At 41.6% G+C, this 20000-nt stretch overlaps 1 protein-coding gene across 1 annotated transcript in view; it reads left to right on the top strand.

Annotated features, from left to right (window-relative positions):
• Positions 1-1831: 1831 nt before the first annotated feature.
• LOC144959269 (uncharacterized) overlaps positions 1832-20000 on the top strand; it is a 56509-nt gene continuing 38340 nt past the window's right edge. Inside the window, exons 1-3 of the mRNA XM_078891813.1 lie at positions 1832-2014; positions 11392-11443; positions 17967-18017. Coding sequence (XP_078747939.1) covers positions 1889-2014; positions 11392-11443; positions 17967-18017 — 229 coding nt within the window. The 5' untranslated portion in view covers positions 1832-1888. The remainder of the gene's footprint in view (positions 2015-11391; positions 11444-17966; positions 18018-20000) is intronic.

Here is a 20000-nt window from a genome sequence, read left to right as displayed (position 1 = left end):
ACTACTACTACTACTACTACTACTACTACTACTACTACAACAACAACACAAATACTATATACTACTACTACTATACTACTACTACTACTATACTACTACTACTAAGACTACTACTATACTACTACTACTAACTACTACTTACTACTACTACTACTACACTACTACTACTATACTATACTACTACTTACACTACTACTATACTCTATATACTACTACTACTGTATTACATACTACTACTATATACCACTATACTACTATATACTACTATACTATATATACTACTACTATACTAATGGTAGAGTAGTAGTAATGTTGTAGTAGTAGTAGTAGTCGTAGTAGTGAAGTAGAAGTAGTAGTAGTAGTAGTATAGTAGTAGTAGTAGTAGTAGTAGTAGTAGTAGCAGTAGAATTAGTGTATGTAGTGTAGTAGTAGTAGTAGTAGTATAGTAGTAGTAGTAGTAGTAGTAGTAGTAGTAGTAGTAGTAGTAGTAGTAGTAGTAGTAGTAGTAGTAGTAGTAGTAGTAGTAGTAGTAGTAAGTCCTCTCGATTCTTTGAAATTACAAGCTGTCACTATATGGACGCATTCACGCACATGAACATCAGTTTGTGCTATAGCTCCCATAATATGGTTGTGCCTTTGTCTAGTTTGGAATGTGTAGTGTGTGCAAAGTTTCACCAGAGAACGTACATTCATAGGTTTGTAGGTCGTCTGGATTCACTGAAATTACAAGCTGTCACCATATGACGCATTCACGCACGTGAACATGAGTTTGTGCAACACACCCCATATTTTGGTGTGTCAACGTACATTCATAGGTTTGTAGGTCTTCTGGATTCACTGAAATTACAAGCTGTCACCATATGACGCATTCACGCACGTGAACATGAGTTTGTGCTACACACCTCATATTTGTTGTGTCTTTGTTTATCATCACTCATTGTGCTATCCATGCACACATCAAACAACCCGAACGAGACTGGCACTCATCACTCAATTAGACTAGACCATTTAGTCTTGTAATGATAGCGTCTCAACTCTCCTACTTTTTCTCATCCTCATTCAGCCTTGCAGAGCCTTTAGATCATCGTATTTATATTGCTTTGAGAAATATGACTCCTAAGAAAAATATAAGTATTTAAATTGTCATTTTTAGTTTCGCCAATTTTAACGGGAAACTGGGAGTCTTTCTGGAGATAATATGTATTCATTATAGGAGGACAACAAATACATTAAACATACGTTTGTGGCGCTGAAAAGTTGTGCCCCTCGTGTTTTTGAATAAGATAAACCTCGGATTAGATCAACTTTCTTTCTGGTCCCCGGGAGTTTGTCTTAAGCGCACTGCGGTGTATCTTTTAGATCCAAGCATGGAAAATACAAGACGATTTTATCCTTTTCTTTCTACTTACAAAATTTGAAAATTTTACACAAAAAATTACAAAAAGCTGCAGATTTTGCGGCCGCAATTTAAATTAGGGATTTTCTGCAGTTTTTGCTGTCAAATTTACATGCTCTTGGTGATAGCGAGGGTAACTCGCGGCGTCTTCCAAGAATCCATTGATTAGAAGACTAGTGAGAGGATTTGATTGTAATTATGTGTGTGTGTGTGTGTGTGTGTATCTGTGTGTGTGTTCGGTTGAACTTGGAGGGGTGGGGGTGTCATTGTTTTGTGTTTGAGTGTTTCATGAAGTTTTAATTTTGTATATAGCCTAATGATTGATGGTGGATAATGTTATGAGAAATAAAATAATGCTTGTCCAGGATATTCAGGCAAGGGACATATGACAAACCTTAGTGTAAATAGTAGTCTGAGTTGGGCACAAACATCTGTGTCAAATGCAAACATATCATATGCTAAAAACAAACAGTTGCCATCAAACAATATTATATGTGCACGTACAGAGGGAATTATAAGTTTGTATTCATTCGATTCGATGTTCATTATCTGTCAAGATCTGCTCACCCGGTGTCATTTATTTCAGTGCTATTCACCTATAGGCGGTTTACGTTCAAGGTTAGTGTTAAAACTTAGTGATTTTTAAAAAAAATTATTATTTTTGTTGTTGTGTGGAATGAATTATATATTTATGAACTGCTTATTAGAACATTTACAAACACTTTGAGAAGGGGACCTCTACTAAAGGGTAAGTTTGTGTTAAATATGAACTGTTTTATGTGGACCTCTACTAAAGTGTAAGTTTGTGTTAAATATGAACTGTTTTATGTGGACCTCTACTAAAGGGTAAGTTTCTGATAAATTTGAACTGTTTTATGTGGACCTCTACTAAGGGGTAAGTTTGTGATAAATTTGAACTGTTTTATGTGGACCTCTACTAAAGGGTATGTTTGTGTTAAATTTGAACCGTTTTATGTGGACCTCAACCAAGGGGTAAGTTTGTGTTAAATTTGAACTGTTTTATGTGGACCTCAACTAAGGGGATAGTTTGTGTTAAATTTGAACTGTTTTATGTGGACCTCAACTAAGGGGTAAGTTTGTGATAAATTTGAACTGTTTTATGTGGACCTCAACTAAGGGGTAAGTTTGTGATAAATTTGAACTGTTTTATGTGGACCTCAACTAAGGGGTAAGTTTGTGTTAAATTTGAACTGTTTTATGTGGACCTCAACTAAGGGGTAAGTTTGTGATAAATTTGAACTGTTTTATGTGAACGGACCTCCACTAAGGGGTAAGTTTGTGATAAACTTGAACGTTTTATGTGGACCTCTACTAAGGGGTAAGTTTATGTTAAACTTGAACGTTTTATGTGGACCTCTACTAAGGGGTAAGTTTATGTTAAACTTGAACTGTTGTATGTGGACCTCTACTAAGGGGTAAGTTTGTGTTAAATTTGAACTGTTTTATGTCTCTATTCACCATTATTCTGTACAAATTGAAGGCTATCTGTTTTAGCCTTTGTCACATTTATCAGTAATTAATTGCAAGTCTAATTTTGAAAGTATAAAGGAATTTATCAAAACTTCTGCCATTTTTGTTGAGATAAGTTTCTAATTTTACAATCACCATCAACACATAATCAGTACCACTACTAGTATTACTACTACTACTACTACTACTACTACTACACTACTACTACTAACTACTACTACCTACTCTACTACTACTACTACTACTACTACTACTACTACTACTACTACTACTACTACTACTACTACTACTACTACTACTACTACTACTACTACTACTACTAACTACTACTACTACTACTACTACTACTACTACTACTACTACTACTACTACTACCACTACTACTACTACTACTACTACTACTACTACTACTACTACTACTACTACTACTACTACTACTACCGCTACAACCAACACTACCGCATCATCACTACGACTACAACAGCAATCACTATAATCACCACCGCATCATCATCACTATCACCACTACTGCAACCACGACGACCATCTCATCAGATCATCATCTCTACTACTGCTACAACCACCTCCACCACCTCATCATGATACCACTACTACAACAACCACCACATCAACATCATTACCATTACTTCTACAACCACCATAACCATCACATCAATATCACTACCACAATTACTATAATCACCACCACCACCACCACATCATCATCATCACTACCAATACTACTACAACCAATACCCATGTGCCATCACCACCACTATGAGTACTACTGTCCCCCCGACCATCCAGTTGAGCAGTGCAGAGGAATCGGTCTTAAGGAAAGGTCTCAAGTTCATCCCACTGCGAAGAACGTCCTACCAGTCCCGCATTGAGTCGGATGTACGTCGCTTCATGCGTATTTTACGCTTGCAGTATCACTTCAAAGATGATGAACGTGACCATGACTATGACCGTGACCCTGAGGATCCGTTTGCCGCTTTCTCACGACGTAAAAGAAACTGGACTCCTTGTCCTGGCAAGTCCCCTACACTCGACCTGTTTATCCAGACTTGTCTTAGACAGATCGAGGCACTACGACCCACACCTATCAAGAGGTCTAACCTCACCCGTCTTGAATGGGCTGCCGTACGATCACTTAGATCACGTCGTGATATAGTGATCAAAGCGGCTGATAAAGGAGGGGCCGTAGTTGTTTGGGACGCTGAACTCTATAGAGCTGAGGGCCACAGGCAATTGAGTGACCAGATATTTTATGAGAAAGTGACTTCGGACCCAACACTTGCTAACAACACCAGAGTCCACCAGACAATCCAGTCTTTGGTATCGCAGGGAGAATTACCTAGTAGAGCAGAGGTCCTTAAACACGACCCCAGCGACCTAGGTAATCCATGTTTTTACATGCTCCCTAAGATACACAAGATCCGGGAATTGTCTGACACTCCACCCGGAAGGCCGATTGTGTCGGCTATCTCGTGCCCCACTGAGAGGGTATCGCAGTTCCTCGATGCGGTATTTCAACGTATAGTTCCCACCCTCCCATCGTATATCAAGGACACTAACCATGCTCTTGGTGTCATTGACGAAATTCGATTCCAGGATGAACGTCCACGGCTGATTTTCACCATGGATGTGAAGGCACTGTACACATCCATACCGCATCCTGACGGACTGCGTGCCATCAGGCATTTCGTCGACCGTCATCCATTACCAGGGATTTCCAGCAACAGCATTGTGAGGCTCACCGAACTTGTGCTCACACTCAACACTTTTGAGTTCAATGATGTATTTTTCCATCAGATCTCAGGTGTTGCGATGGGCACCAAGATGGGTCCCTCATATGCTAACCTATTCATGGGCTACCTTGAGGAAACCTTCTTCCATCAGTACAGTGGACCTGCCCCCGAGCTGTTCAAAAGGTACATTGACGACTGTTTCGGCATTACGTCATTGACCCACAGCCAGTTGAAAGGGTTCATCCTAGCGATGGACTCCTTCCACCCGTCCAGAGAGTACACTTATGAGATTTCAACCTCTGAGGTGCACATTTTGGACATCAAGGCTGTATTGACCAGCACGGGAGTACGGACCACTGTACACTACAAGGAAACGGACAGTCACAGCTACCTGCTCTATCGGTCATCCCATCCGGTGAACTGCAAAGACTCCATCCCATTCAGTCAGATACTCCGCTTGCGGAGACTCTGTCTGGAAGATGATGAATTTGCGCTTCAACGTGATCGCATGCTCGATTTTTTTAGGGCACGGGAATATCCCGAAAGGGTTTTGCTTAAGGCTGTCCGGAAAGCCAGCCTCGTGTCGAGAGAAGCAGCAATGAGGCCTTGCAATGCCAGGAAGCAGGAGACACAGCGTCCCATTTTAGTCCTCACGCATCACCCCCATGCCGATCAAGTGAGGAACATCCTATTGCAGAACTATGGGATCCTCCAGGCGGGAGAAGACACCCACAGAGTTTTCTCAGAACCTCCGTTGGTAGCATATCGACGGGATCGTAACCTGAGGGATCTCCTTGTCAGAAGCCGCCTGGAACCCATACCTAGGGATGGATCTAAAGCCAGATCGTGTATGCGACCCCGATGCAAGACTTGTGGGCACCTGTGGGAGTATGACAGAGTCAGCTTTCCAGACAAGATTTGGGACATCAGGCGGCCGTTTACTTGCACTGACCGTAATCTAGTCTATGCGATTACGTGCTCCCTGTGTGGGATTGCTTACGTTGATGAGACCGGAAAGAGGCTGGGTGACAAATTCGTGCAGCACTTGCGTGACATATCGAACTGTGCAGACACAGCAGTGGCCAGACACTTCAATCTGCCAGACCACTGCGATGTACAGTGTGTGCGTGTGTGTGTGCTCAGTTTTTGCCATTCGGACACTTCCGCCCGTCGACGTAGGGAAACTCACCTGATCAAGTTGTTGGGAACGCTGACTCCACGCGGACTCAACACCAGGATTGACCACCACTAGATGTCAACGTCACCCATATTCATCACCACTGCTGCTCTCACTTCTGCCACTACAGCTACTGCTGCTGCTACTACTACTACTTCTACTACTTCTACTACTACTACTACTACTACTACTACTACTACTACTACTACTACTACTACTACTACTACTACTACTACTACTGCTACTACTACTACTACTACTACTACTACTACTACTACTACTACTACTGTTCATACTACTAAAAGTACAACTCTACCTACCTACCTATCTATCTATCTATCTATCTATCTATCTATCTATCTATCTATCTATCTATCTATCTATCTATCTATCTATCTATCTATCTATCTATCTGGCTAGCTAGCTATCTATCTACTGATTATCCACCGATTCATAGTCATCTACCTTCCTAGCTATCTCTCATTGTGTCCAATCATCCACTTTTTTATCCATTAATATACATATAGACCCAGCTATCACTCGGCTGTTTACTCGCCCTCTCTCCCCCCCCCCCCCCCCCCCCTCTCTCCCTCTCTCTCTCTCTCTCTCTCTCTCTCTCTCTCTCTCTCTTTCTTTCTTTGTCCCCCCCCCTCTCTCTTTCTCCCTTCCCCCCCCCCTCTCTCTCTAATTCCCCCTCTCTACCGGTCCGCCTCAAACCAACCCCCCCCCCCCCTCCCTGTCCCCCCCCCCTTTTTTTTTCTCTCTCTCTCTCTCCCTTCTCTCCCCTCTTTTCTGTCTATCTACCTATCTATCTGTCTATCCATCTATCTATTTATCGGTGTATTCCACTTTACTATCGCATCGTTCCTTCGCGAAGATTCGACCTTCGCTCATCCAACAACCCCCCCCCTCCACCGCCCCCTACTGTTCCACTACAGCGTTCTACTACTACTACTACTACTACTACTACTACTACTACTACTACTACTACTACTACTACTACTACTACTACTACTACTACTACTACTACTACTACTACTACTACCAATATGTCTTTTATCTTCCATTATCTCAAAGTTAATTTGAAATTCTATGTTACACATCCAGAAGATCCCGTTACGATTAACATTTAAAAGTCCGTACGAACAATACTATTTTAAATGTCCGGTGATCACATACACTATATCAAGTCCATTTGACAGTCCATGCACTGGAATAATCTTTTACAAGAACGTGAGTCTCGTTGTCACAATTATAATATAAACACTATGTTAACTACTGTGGCGTGTGCGCAGTTGGTCGACGTGTCTTCTCAAAGTAGGACCATCCGGCACGATTTTCACATCGAACATTCGGTTTCCAATCACTGATGCTACAACTGCTGGCACCCACTTGTCCCTACGCCCCCTCTGAAAAGACAGGGCATAGCACTGGCTATTCACGGTGAACTTAGTTTTCCTAGACGAGCGAAGATTTACACGGCTATGACTATGAGGCAGGAGCACATCTATCTTCGCCCATATCTGTCGACCGATCAGAAGTTCGCTTGGGCTATAGCCACTGCACAGGGGAGTTCTCCGGTACCGGATCAAGAACTCGTGTAAGGCTGGACTTCCTTAGCGACTTTTTAAATGACTGTACCAGTCTCTCAGCTGCACTGTTGGTCTCTGGATGATACGGGGCTCCCTGTAGGTGTTGAATACCCCGGTTCTCACAGAAACTGGCAAACTCAGCTGACGAGAAGCACTGCGCATTATCAGTGACGATGGTATGCGGGTAGCCAAAATGCGCAAAATCCTCGTCCAGCTTTAGAATTGTCGCCTTCGTGGTGATGGATGTCATCTGGTGGACACATGGATATTTGGAGTATGCATCCACCATCACGAGCCAGTTGTGTCCTTTGAAATTCACGGCGTGGCCGATATGGACACGTTCCCATGGTTTGTCGGGCATAATCCATGGCTGTTTTGGAGGCAAAGGTCGGGCCGCATTCCATTTGACCTCTGTCACCGTCTTTACTCGTCGATGTTGACTTCTCTTCCGACAGGCAGACTTTATGTGGCTCTTAATGCCGCAGTGGTGGCAAAGGGCTTCCTTGAATCGACAGGCATCACTTGAGTGGTTCCCGAGGCACCGGTAGCATCGGGTTTTCTGGTTCCTGTTCTCCGTTGATTTTGATTGGCGGTTGATCTTTGGAGTCGGTTTGTTATTCGCCGTGGGCAGTTTACGAGCCGGAATACGATTGGGCTGGAACTTAAACACATCGGCATTTGATGTGCCGACCGTCTCTCTGGCAACTTTTCCAGCCTCCTCCACTTCTGCGGCGATCTGAATGGCTCGATTGAACGTCAGCTCGTCGTCCTTTACTTTAAACAAGGCTTTGACGATAGCCTCGCTGTTGATCGAGCAAACGAATCGAGTCCTCATTGCCTCGTCCAACGGGTCCTTGATCGAGGCAAAATCACATGTAGCTGCCTCTTGTCGAATTCTCGCAGCTAACTCGTGGACAGTCTCTCCTGGCTTCCTTTCTGTTCGTGTCCAGAATTTGTAACGCTTCCGAACAACGAATCTTTTGGGTTGAAATGGTCAACCATGTGCTGCTCGATCTCATCTATCGATAATTCGTTGACGACCTTGGGAGGAACGCTCTGTGAAGCCAGGTTTGCCAGCAGCTTGAAGATGGCACACGATTGGTTGGTGAGAAAAATCTCCGCAATCCTGTCCGATGGAGTGAAGTTGGCCTTTAAGAACGACTGGAAACGTGACCAATAGTCCGTCCATAGCTCTGCGTTTGAATCAAACTCGCAGAACCTGGTGCTGGTCACTGACGACTTGGGTCGATTCATCACCAAGGCCATTAACGTTTCCATCTGTTGACGCTGCATCTCCATCTGGTGTTGTTGTTGGGCCATCTGATCACGCAATAGCCCAATCAGCTCCTCGTTGGTCCATGCTGCTCGTGTAGTCATGACGATACGTCCGAAGCAGCCAATGAACGATCAGCAGGACGATACGTCGCTGCAAATACACGTTCGACTCCGCTTGTAATCCTTGCTGTCCGACACAGCAAGACAAGACAACCGTTTGACCCGGCAGTTCCTCCTCGCACGTCCGACACGGCAAGGCAGGCTTGTCCTGATGAAAATGTCCAAAACAGCCAATGGGCGGTCAGTAGGCCGATACGTCCGACTCCGCTGGTTGGTTTTCCGTGCTTTCCGATACAGCAAGAAGTACGTCACCCGTCCGACACGGCAGGTACTCCTCTCACGTCTGTCAAGACAGGCAATCACGTCCTGATGATTCCTCCACGTCTGTCACGACAGACAGGCACGACCTGATAATTCTTCCACGTCTGTCACGACACAGACAGTCACGTCCTGATGATTCTTCCAAAGCAGCCAATGGACGGTCTTCCCTCTCAGCAAGTCGAAACGTCGCTGTACATACACGTCCGACTCCGCTGGTAAGTTGTCCTTGTTGTCCGATACAGCAAGATAAGTAGGTCACGGCAGGCTCTCCTCGCAGGTCTGACACGGCAGAGCAGTCACGTCCTCTCCCTCGCTCGTCTGGCACGGCAAGGCAGGCAGGTCCCCCTCGCTCGTCTAGCACGGCAAGACAGGCAGGTCCCCTCGCTCGTCTGGCACGGCAAGGCAGGCAGGCAGGTCCCCTCGCTCGTCTGGCACGGCAAGGCAGGCAGGTCCCCCTCGCTCGTCCGGAACGGCAGGGCAGGCTGGTCAAGGTGGGCGGACAGTCCCCTTCACACGTTCTTCCTTCGTCCGGAGGCAGACTAGGGCAAGGCTCGTCCTTCTTCGTCCGGAGGTAGGGCAGGGCTCGTCCTTCTTCGTCCGAAGGCAGGGCAGGCAGTCCCCTTCGTGGATTGGCAGTACTTAAAAGGACTGTGATTTCATGTGACCTACAGCTGGAATCCTCGTCGCCACTGTTATGTACCAACCGCAGTACATAAAATAACTGACAGGGAAGACGCTCCTTGGTTGCCAATCATCAAGTAATTTATACAAGTTCTTAAAATCATAATATATCACAGACTTAGTAATATTAAACATGCAGTATAGAAATATACATAAACAGAAATATACGTTATGTAATATAATGTCAATGCACAAGAGTAGTTAACTAATGATACGAATATAACGTATTCTATTAATATATTCAATTGTGACATTATTTAGAAATAACTAAATGTAATTAAGTGTATTATTCATGGAAGTAAATTATTAGTTATTGCAAAGGGCAATAACTCAATAATAACAATACACCATAACAATGATGATGATAATTAATAAATAATAATAATAAATAATAATAATAATAATAATAATAATAATAATAATAATAATAATAATAATAATAATAATGAATGATGATTGATGATGATAATAATAATAATAATAATAATAATAATAATAATAATAATAATAATAATAATAATAATAATAATAATAATAATAATAATAATAATAATAATAATAATAATAATAATAATAATAATAATAATAATAATATAATAATAATAATAATAATAATAATAATAATAATAATAATAATAATAATAATAATAATAATAATAATAATAATAATAATAATTGTCCACAAAATGAAAATTTTCCGTGGTTGACATTAGCTGTTTGTAGTTTACACCGGGTACGCAAAATTGGACCAGATCATAAGAGCGGAAGTTTGGGTGCCAAGCCAAGAAAGGTCGCCAAGTTGAAGTTTCTGCATTAAGAATTGGCCCGTTTTGTGAAAGAAAAGCATAGGCTTGGGGTGCTAAGTCATCCCAGGGACTGACCAGGGTTTAACCCTCTCCTTACCAAGTATAGGAAAATCGTCACATTCGTTACGATACAACCAACATTTTTCTAATTCAAATTTCTCTTGTACATTATACAATTTAGACAAAAATGAACAATGTGTTGTGGAGCATGTTTTTCTAAAGAAATTATGTATCGCAAGAACTTACTGCTATTGTGTTTGAGTGATAAAAATCTATTTTTGTGTTAGTTGGGTGTAAAGTTTTGGGTAAAATCCTGAAAATGGCTGGTAAGGAGAGAGTTAAGGGTATACTTCTTCTGCTTTCCCTTGTTGTAGCATTATTAATCAAGGGTATTTATAGAATGACATACCCAAGTAGCAAATGGAGTATAAAATAAGTGTAGTTTTTGTGACGAAATCAACTTGAGTTGTTTTATCTGAAAATACGTCAGAAGAGTAGAACATAATCTACCTAAAATGACAATATGCCTGGCTTGGGCAAGTCTGTCGAAGTCAAGAGTAAATCAAATATTTTAATTGTGCGGGTATGCATGTGTGTTTGTGTGTGTGTGTGTATAACACACATAAACACACACACACACACACACACACACATATTATATATATATATATATATATATATATATATATATATATTATATAAAGAGAGAGAGAGAGAGAGAGAGAGAGAGAGGAGGGGGGGGGGGGGGTTAGAAAGAGAGAGTGTGTGAGTGAGTCCCGAATCTTTTCAAAGAAAAGAATAAGTCATTTGAAGTCATTTCTCAACTTCTCCCACGTTACAGATGGCGCGCTCAAGTTCCTACTTCATGGTAGCTGTGGTGATGATACTTATTGGTAAGTCGAAATAACTTCATTATTATTATTATCATCCTCATCACAATCAACAAAATCATCATCATCATCATCATCATCATCATCATCATCACATCATGGGGGGCAGGATTGGATTATTTTGATCAGTATTGATCCGCAACCCATTCCAGCTCGTGTCAGGGTCCACGTAGGGGCATTCTTCCCCGCCCGCCTCCTGGGCAACGGTTGGAGTATTCCGAAAGGAACTTTCTAACTGGCTGATGACACGAGTTTCTATGTGTCTGAGGTGACGGATGAAGGGAGGAATCAACCACCGTGGCCAGATTGCCCTAGTGCACGCAATAAGCTGTGCTAGCCCCATGACGCTGGTGGGGTGAAGGGAAACTGCCACTCTACAAAGATACCCTCCTGGACTCCCAGCCTAGACACCATTAATGGGTGGACAGAGCTCGTAGCCTTGGAAAGCAGTCTGTATAGGAGAAGGAAAACTCCAACTTCAAACCACCACTGCCTTGTGGATCTGGGAAGATGAAAGGCTATGGAATCACATCCAGAGAATAAAGAACCTCTGAAGTCGGAGTCATAGAGCCGAAAGGCGCAAATAGTCTAGAGAGGGTAACCAACCCAAAAATTAATGTGACACGCATCCTCCTCACAATGATGGACAACAAAACTGCCGGACGATATGCCGCGAAGTCTGGGGATTCCCGCCGGACGGACCTAGCGTCGAGCCCTGATAAACAGGGTTCACCCAAGCAATCTGGTGGTGCCTTGCCCTCCTGCTGTGGAACCAGGTTAGGAGATGCAAGGTTACGGACTACTGGAACTATCAAATTGCTACAATGGAATGCAGAAGGGATACAACATAAAAAGACTGCCCTCTCCAAGTTTCCTCAGGATGAGAAGATAGATATTGCCTGCATTCAGGAGACACACCTCACAGAAAACATTAGGTGTTCAATAAGGGGATATCAACATTTTAGGAAAGACAGAAAAGAACGGCACAAAGGTGGAGTAATCATCTTCGTCAGAAATGACATAGCGACAAATGAAATAACGACAGATGAATCTGTTGAAATATTGGCTGTAAAAATTACCAAAAACCAATTGCAATACACAATATATAATTGTTACAGCCCACCATCATAGAATCTGCCAATTGAAAACATAAGAAGTGAAGAAGAACAGTTCATTGTTGTGGGAGACTTCAATAGCCACTCCCCAAGCTGGGGATACAATGACTTAGACAGAAAAGGTAAAACTCTTGAAAATTGGCTTACAGACAGTAAGTTTCAAATTGTCAGAAATGAAGATGACCCAGATACATACTTCTGAAGAGCATGGAAGACAACATCAACTCCAGACCTAACTCTCATATCTGAAGATCTCACCGGAAAAGTCAGTAAACAGTAAAGGAACAACTGGCAGGAAGTGATCATCGTCCCATTCTGGTTGAAATAACTGAAGAATATGCAAAAGACAGAAAGGCACCACCTCCGAGATGGAATTATAAAAAAGCAGACTGGACTCTGTTTTCAAAGTTGACTGATAGTTATAGAAAAGAGATAAACTGTAAAACAAAGAATGTGGAAAAATCAGCCAAAGCATTCACAAAATCAATCATGAAAGCTGCAAAAGAATCAATCCCCAGAGGATCAAGAAAGGACGACTGTCCAGGATGTACTGAAAAATCAGGAAGTCTCAACAGCCTAGTCACTGAACACAGAAAAAAGCAGAGAGAGAGCCAAATGATGAGAATATGGAAATTTATAAAGAGGCTGAAACAACTCTCAGGAAAGAAACAATAAAAGCAAAAAAGGAAGCATGGCATGAAAAAAACAGACAACTTGATTACGACAGAGACAGAAGAAAGTTATGGAACCTAACCAAAGCTCTAAGTGGACAAGAAAACAGATATGCTGCACCATCAGTAGAAGATGATCAGGTGAGGATTCTCAACAAAAAAAACAAGCAGCAAACTGTTTTATGAAGCAGTACTCAAGTGTTGGGAGTATACAGATTAGAAAAGAACGAAAACGAGAAGTCCACAAAGAATTGAGAAAACACAAGGATACACCCAAAGAATCCACAGATGATGCCATGTTCAGTTCGATTAAAAAAAGAAGTAGAAATTGCCTTGAAATCTCTAAAAACGAACAAATCACCAGGTCCAGATGATGTTACTAATGACATGTTGAAACACCTAGGAACCCTCACAAAGAGGAAAATGAAACAACTGTTCAATGCAAGTTAGAAACAGGGTAAACTTCCGCTCAAATGGAAACAGGCAACCATAATACCAATAAAGAAGGATGGCAAGCCAAAAAATAAACCCGAAAGCTACCGACCAATAAGTTTGACAAGCTGCTTGGGCAAACTGATGGAGAGAATTGTTAATCGCCGTCTCCAATGGTATTTAAAAAGCAATAAGTTGATATCAGATGAACAGGCTCGTTTCAGACAATTTCGCTGCATAGAGGACCAGATAACATACATCTCGCAGTTGATCGGAAATGGTTACCAAGAAAAAAAAACACACAGTCACAGTTTGGGTGGATATGGAAAAAGCATTTGACAAAGTCTGGACAAAAAGACTACTTCTCCAACTTAAGAAAGCCAACGTTTCACACAACATGTTTGCATGGATTAAAGATTACCTCACAAATCGAAAAGCAAGAGTCCAATCTCAAAACTCTAAAAGCAAGCTAACGAACATGACAAATGGAGTACCACAAGGCGGGGTTCTCTCACCAACCCCCTTTGTCGTATTTATCAATGACATCTGCGAAACCAAATGCAGAGGAGTAAAAGCAGCCATGTATGCAGATGACCTTGCACTGATATGCACTGAAAGAAATATTGTACTGCAAAGGCCAGGATACAGATGACTCTTTATGCTTTGAGCAAATGGACAAAAGACTGGGGTATGAGAGTAAATGCTGATAAAACCACATACACAATATTCAGCTTATCAACCAAAAAGCAATCTATGCGATTATCTTTGGATGGAAAGACTCTGAGAGAAGACCTGATGCCTAAGTATCTAGGAGTGAAATTTAACCCTCGACTCACTTGAAAACATCAAATAGATGAAAGTCAACAGAAAGGGTACAAGAGAATGCAGCTTCTCCGAAAACTTGCTTGAACGCAATGGGGAGCAAACTCAAACGTCCTGAAGAAGACATATCTTGGATATGTAAGACCTGCAATAGACTATGCCATATCGGCGTGGGGAACGTGCTCCATTTCAAAAGGTTGAAAAAGTCCAAAACCAATGCCTACGCGTGATCACTGGAGCAATGAAAACAACACCAATTCACAAGATGGAAATCCACACAGGAATAAAACCTCTCAAAGAACAACGAACTTTAAAAATAATGACACAATTCTCAAAGATAAAATTCATGGAATCCCAACCACTGCATCCAAGTACAATGGAAAAGAAAGAGAATCGACTCAAAAGGGAAAACTTCATCGCCTTGGGACAAAAACTAGAGAGCAAATATAAAGTGACACCAAAGGAAAATATTGCCCAAATCAATGTCACAAATCTCAAACCACCACCGTGGAAAAATAAACAAAAATTCATAACCATCAACAAGAAAAACATTCGAAGCAATAATGACAAGGCTCAAACCCTAAAGATGATCGATAAAAAATACCCAATGACCAAGTGGATAAGAGTTTATACAGATGGCTCAGTTTCCGGCCCCCTCATGAATGGAGGTGCTGGTGCACTCATACACTGGACAGATAAAACAGAAACAAAAATATCTGTATCAGTGGGTTCAATGTGCACAAGTACTAAAACTGAAGAAAAAGCCACCCTCAATGCAACAAAAGAACTATCCAGAGATCACAGAATATACGGGAAAAATGTGGTTTACTTGACAGACACTGATGATGCTCTCCGGTCTATTGAAAATTACCAGGACTCTGAAGCCGCTCACACTGTGGAGGCCCTTGAGGGCTTATCTGATAAAACAGGAAAAATTGTGCTGCAGTGGATTCCAAGTCATGTAGGTATATATGGAAATGAAATTGCCGATCAACTGGCCAAAGAAGGAGCCCAAAAGGAACAACCGAAGTCGTCAATCACTTACCATCAGCAAAAGAAAATAATAAAGCTAAAAATAGACAAAGAAAGGAATGAGACACACCTGGAACACAACAAGCAGGATCCAATACATGCCGTTCAGCGAAGTAGCCAAGTCACCCTATTCCGCCTCCGAACAGGACACAATAGACTAAGAGGACATATGTTTACAAAGCTAGATATTGGAACAACCCCTTATTGCCCATGTGGAACCGACCATGAACCACTTTACATGTGCTTATGGATTGCCCATTATACAACGTGCAACGTTCGAACAACTGGGTCACCCCTACAACACTCAACACAAAGTTCTATGGTGAGGCTGAGGACCTAAAGCGGACCACAGACTTCATAGCAGACATCGGACTGCAGCCATAAATCAGAGGAACGAAGAAGAAGAAGAAGAATCATCATCATCATCATCATCATCATCATCATCATCATCATCATCATCATCATCATCATCATCATCATCATCATCTTCAACAGTAGTAGTAGTAATAGAAGTAGTAGTAGTAGTAGTAGTAGTAGTAGTAGTAGTAGTAGTAGTAGTAGAAGGAGTAGTAGTAATAGAAGTAGTAATCGTATTAATCGTCCTCGCAGTAGTTGAATTAGTAGTAGTAGTAGTAGTAGTAGTAGTAGTAGTAGTAGTAGTAGAGTAGTAGTAGTAGTAGTAGTAGTAGTAGTAGTAGTAGTAGTAGTAGTAGTAGTAGTAGTAGTAGTAGTAGTAGGAGTAGGAGTAGTTGTAGTAGTATTAGTAGTAGTTGTAGTAGTAGTAGTAGTAGTAGTAGTAGTAGTAGTAGTAGTAGTAGTAGTAGTAGTAGTAGTGCTGGTGGTGGTGGTGGGGTTGGTGGTGGTGGTGGTGGTGGTGGTGGTGGTGGTGGTGGTAGAAGTAGTGGCGGTTGTGGTGGCTGTGGTGGTGGTGGGAGAAGTAGTAATAGTAGTAGTAGTAGTAGTAGTAGTAGTAGTAGTAGTAGTAGTAGTAGTAGTAGTAGTAGTAGTAGTAGTAGTAGTAGTAGTAGTAGTAGTAGTAGTAGTAGTAGTAGTAGTAGTAGTAACGATAATTATTTACGGTGCTTACTATGTAACGGTTCCCCGTTCGCTCCCTGCCTCACGAGGGTGACGTCAGGAGTATACTCCTTCTTATGGCGGGTACTCCTGACGGTACCTTTGGCTGTATAATTACACAGTAATAGGTGCAGATCGTTACAGTCCATCCATTTGCGGAATTGTGTACCTGCCTCGTTACAGTCTCGGTGAACCACTCGTGGTGATGGCAACAGCCTCTTATGGTTTTCACACTACTATGTTATGACGATCGACCCAATCAGCAAAGTCCGGTCCGAAATTGTGCACCGTCGCAAAACGGCGGGTAGCATCGTCACAACACACCGTTCGACTAGATGCTCTGCCGTCTCAGGTTCTTGCCCACAGCGGGTACATGTTGGACAGGTAGAAAGACCCCACCGATGAAGCGCACTGGCCGTGAGGCAGCTCCTCGACCGAAGCCGATTCGCAGTCACCCAGTGTCTCCTCTTACTGGTATCAACGCCTGGCAACTTCTCACCAAGCTTAGAGGAGGTTAGGTCCCCGCCCCCACGAGGGATTGAATTGCTAGTAAAGTTTCTCAGACAGATGGAAAGAAAGCTAACGACCGGTACCTGTGGTGTAGTCCAAGTCACTCATGGCGGTTTGGAAATATTGTGGAGACACAACCCACCCGTCTCCACGGAAATTCTATTCACCACATTGCTTTCTATGATCCTTACCGTCGAAGGCTCCCTAGCGTAAACACTAACACCTCCTTTGAGCCTTGAAGTGTCCTGTCGTTGGAATACCGTTTAGCCTGGTCTCTGGAATCGAGAAGATTGAGCGCCTGAATAAAGATAGGTGTCCTGTAATAGGAGAATGTCAACGTTATGGACGGCCTTTGATAAAAGTTCTTTTTTTTTTTTGCCATACTCGGGCTCTCGATGTTGAGGGAAGGACATAATATGTTCGTCAGGTCGCTGATCCCGATATCGCAGTTCCCAGCTAAAGTTGAGCTGGGACATTCGCTTATCTCTCGACCGTATTGATATTTCCGGTTATCCCTTCATCTACAACGATAAATTACCCTTCATTACTTTTTTACTTATCCGAGGTATTTAAATCCCAATCATTATATTGAGCAATATTGTAATGAGAGATTCTGATGTGAAGGTGTGTACAATTCATTACAGAGACGAACGTTATAAACGTTTCGGGTTTGCCGTTCATCGAAGGCGATGATCACCCTTTCATCGTTGTTTTTAGTTTATTTTGTGCTGTTAATGGCCATATTGTTATATTGAACAATGTCGTGACTGTAGTGATGGTCGATTTTTTACCGAGGCGAATATTATGAAAGTTGGGTACGCCCTTTATCTACCATAATAATTTATACTTCATCCATTTTTCATTTTTCAGCGCTATCAACATCAAGCCGCAATATCAATCATAACAAGGTTCTCACTCATGGTAATAATTTACCCTTCATCGCTTTTTCACTTTTCTAGGCTACCAAGGCCCCATATATATATATATATATATATATATATATATATAATATATTATATATATTATATATATATATAATATTGTCAATACGGTGATAGCGATGATGTTACCAATTAAGAGATAAATGATTTAGACATTTCGGGTTCCCCCTTCATCTACAACTATACATCTGCCTTTCATCATTTTTTTTCACTTATCCGACTTATTTAAAACCCCGTCCATTATATTGAGCAATACCACATGGTAAGTACAATTTATTACAGAGATGACTGTATAAACGTTTCGGGTTTGCCCTTTGTCTAAGGTGATAATATATCCCATATAAATGTTTTGTTTTTCATCATTTTTTTTTCTGAACTTTAAAAATCTAAATTATCAAAGCAGTGATTACGATTATGATTAGCACATTCTAGAGACCAGTCACATATATGGAGATTTGAGGTATCATCTTCATTTACCATGATAAATTATACTCTATCATCCTTTTCACTCTTCCAAGTTGTAGTGATCTTATACATTATATTGAGCAATAGTATAGGGAGTGAGATTAGCGGAAGAGTAGCGTCCCTTGATTGGACGTCACCCATAGTCTGTGACGTCACCGGCGGAAAAGTTATTAGAGAGAGAACGTCATGTTGGTTGTGCGCATGCGTCTCTCGTCCATTCGGCCCATGGAGTCGAAGTTTATCCCTGTTTCTATAGTGTGAAACAGGCAATAGCAAATGCTTGCTATCCTTTGGATAGGACGCTAGTATATGGCAAAGTACTTTCCGTCAAATCTAACAGACTCAACTACCCATTCACTGCTGGGTGGACAGGAGGGTCAGAAAAAATCTCGACTGCACCCGGGATCGATCTTGGTCCCTTTGTGAGTGAAGCTACTGCTCTACCAACTGAGGTATTGGAACCCCCGATGGTGCATATTCATCTACCTTAATATTGGTTTTCCTTGCTATTCAGACCCCCGTTTTTATATTGACCAATACAGTGATGAAGCTATGATGCTGATTCTTGGCATTTATATTATATCATAGTCGACTGTTATGGACGGTTTGTGTCTCCTTGCACCTCGGATGAGAACTATTTACATGACGTGAAAAAGTTCTAGCCAGCATGAAGAATAAAAAGTTCCGATTTTCTTTGATTAGAACCAAGCTACTGGTTGCTGGGCGGACGTGATATCAGACTATTGAACCCTATTGCCCACGTCTGAAGTGGCTTCCCCTCTTCGTGGGGATGATCAGTTTTTTGGGGTTTTTGTTTGTTTGTTTGTTTGTTTGTTGTTTTTTTTTTTGGGGGGGGGGGGGGTTCTAACAACATCTGGAAATTAAAAAAAAAATTAAATTAAGGGCATTAGTGAAGTAATAAGATTCAATACGTTTTGCCTAAATGTGACCCCTCGCCTCAAAATGGTATTCTGTTGGGACGATTAACATGTTATTAAGTGAAACTAAATTTAAACAGGTAAAAAATTGGAATGACCGCCAATTAGCACAATAAAATATAACATTCATCCTCCACACATAAAAACTCAATACAACTCTGATATTTTTGGTTATAAATTCAATTTTCAGCATCTTAATCACCCCGACAAAATAGCGTTCTGAGGCAAGGGGTGACATATTTTAGATTTTAATGTATTCCGTAGTCTACTTTGTCAACAGGCCGTAGAGAAATCCAGAAACAGTGTGTGCATTTTACCTCAGAAGGAGTTTTTTAAATTGCTGAACTTGATAGTTGTTATCAACTGTGTTCCAGTTCTATTCTTGCCTTAAGCCTTATTTTGTACAATGTTAAATGATCAAGAGCTTTACCAGTATATTACATTTCCTTCAGTTTAAAAGTTACTAATATTCAAAAGACTGGTTTGTAGTTTTTTTTTGATCAATTTCTCTCCTTATTCAATGTTTTTCTTTTTGAGTTTTGCTTTAATTTCTTTCGGTT

The sequence above is a fragment of the Berghia stephanieae genome, chromosome 13, assembly GCF_034508935.2.
Source record: "Berghia stephanieae isolate SIO BIC M18660-M18661 chromosome 13, UCSD_Bste_1.3, whole genome shotgun sequence".
Classification (NCBI taxonomy): domain Eukaryota; kingdom Metazoa; phylum Mollusca; class Gastropoda; order Nudibranchia; family Aeolidiidae; genus Berghia; species Berghia stephanieae.
The sequence above is the reverse complement of the archived record's forward strand: the minus strand, read 5'-3'. Positions and strand labels throughout refer to the sequence as shown.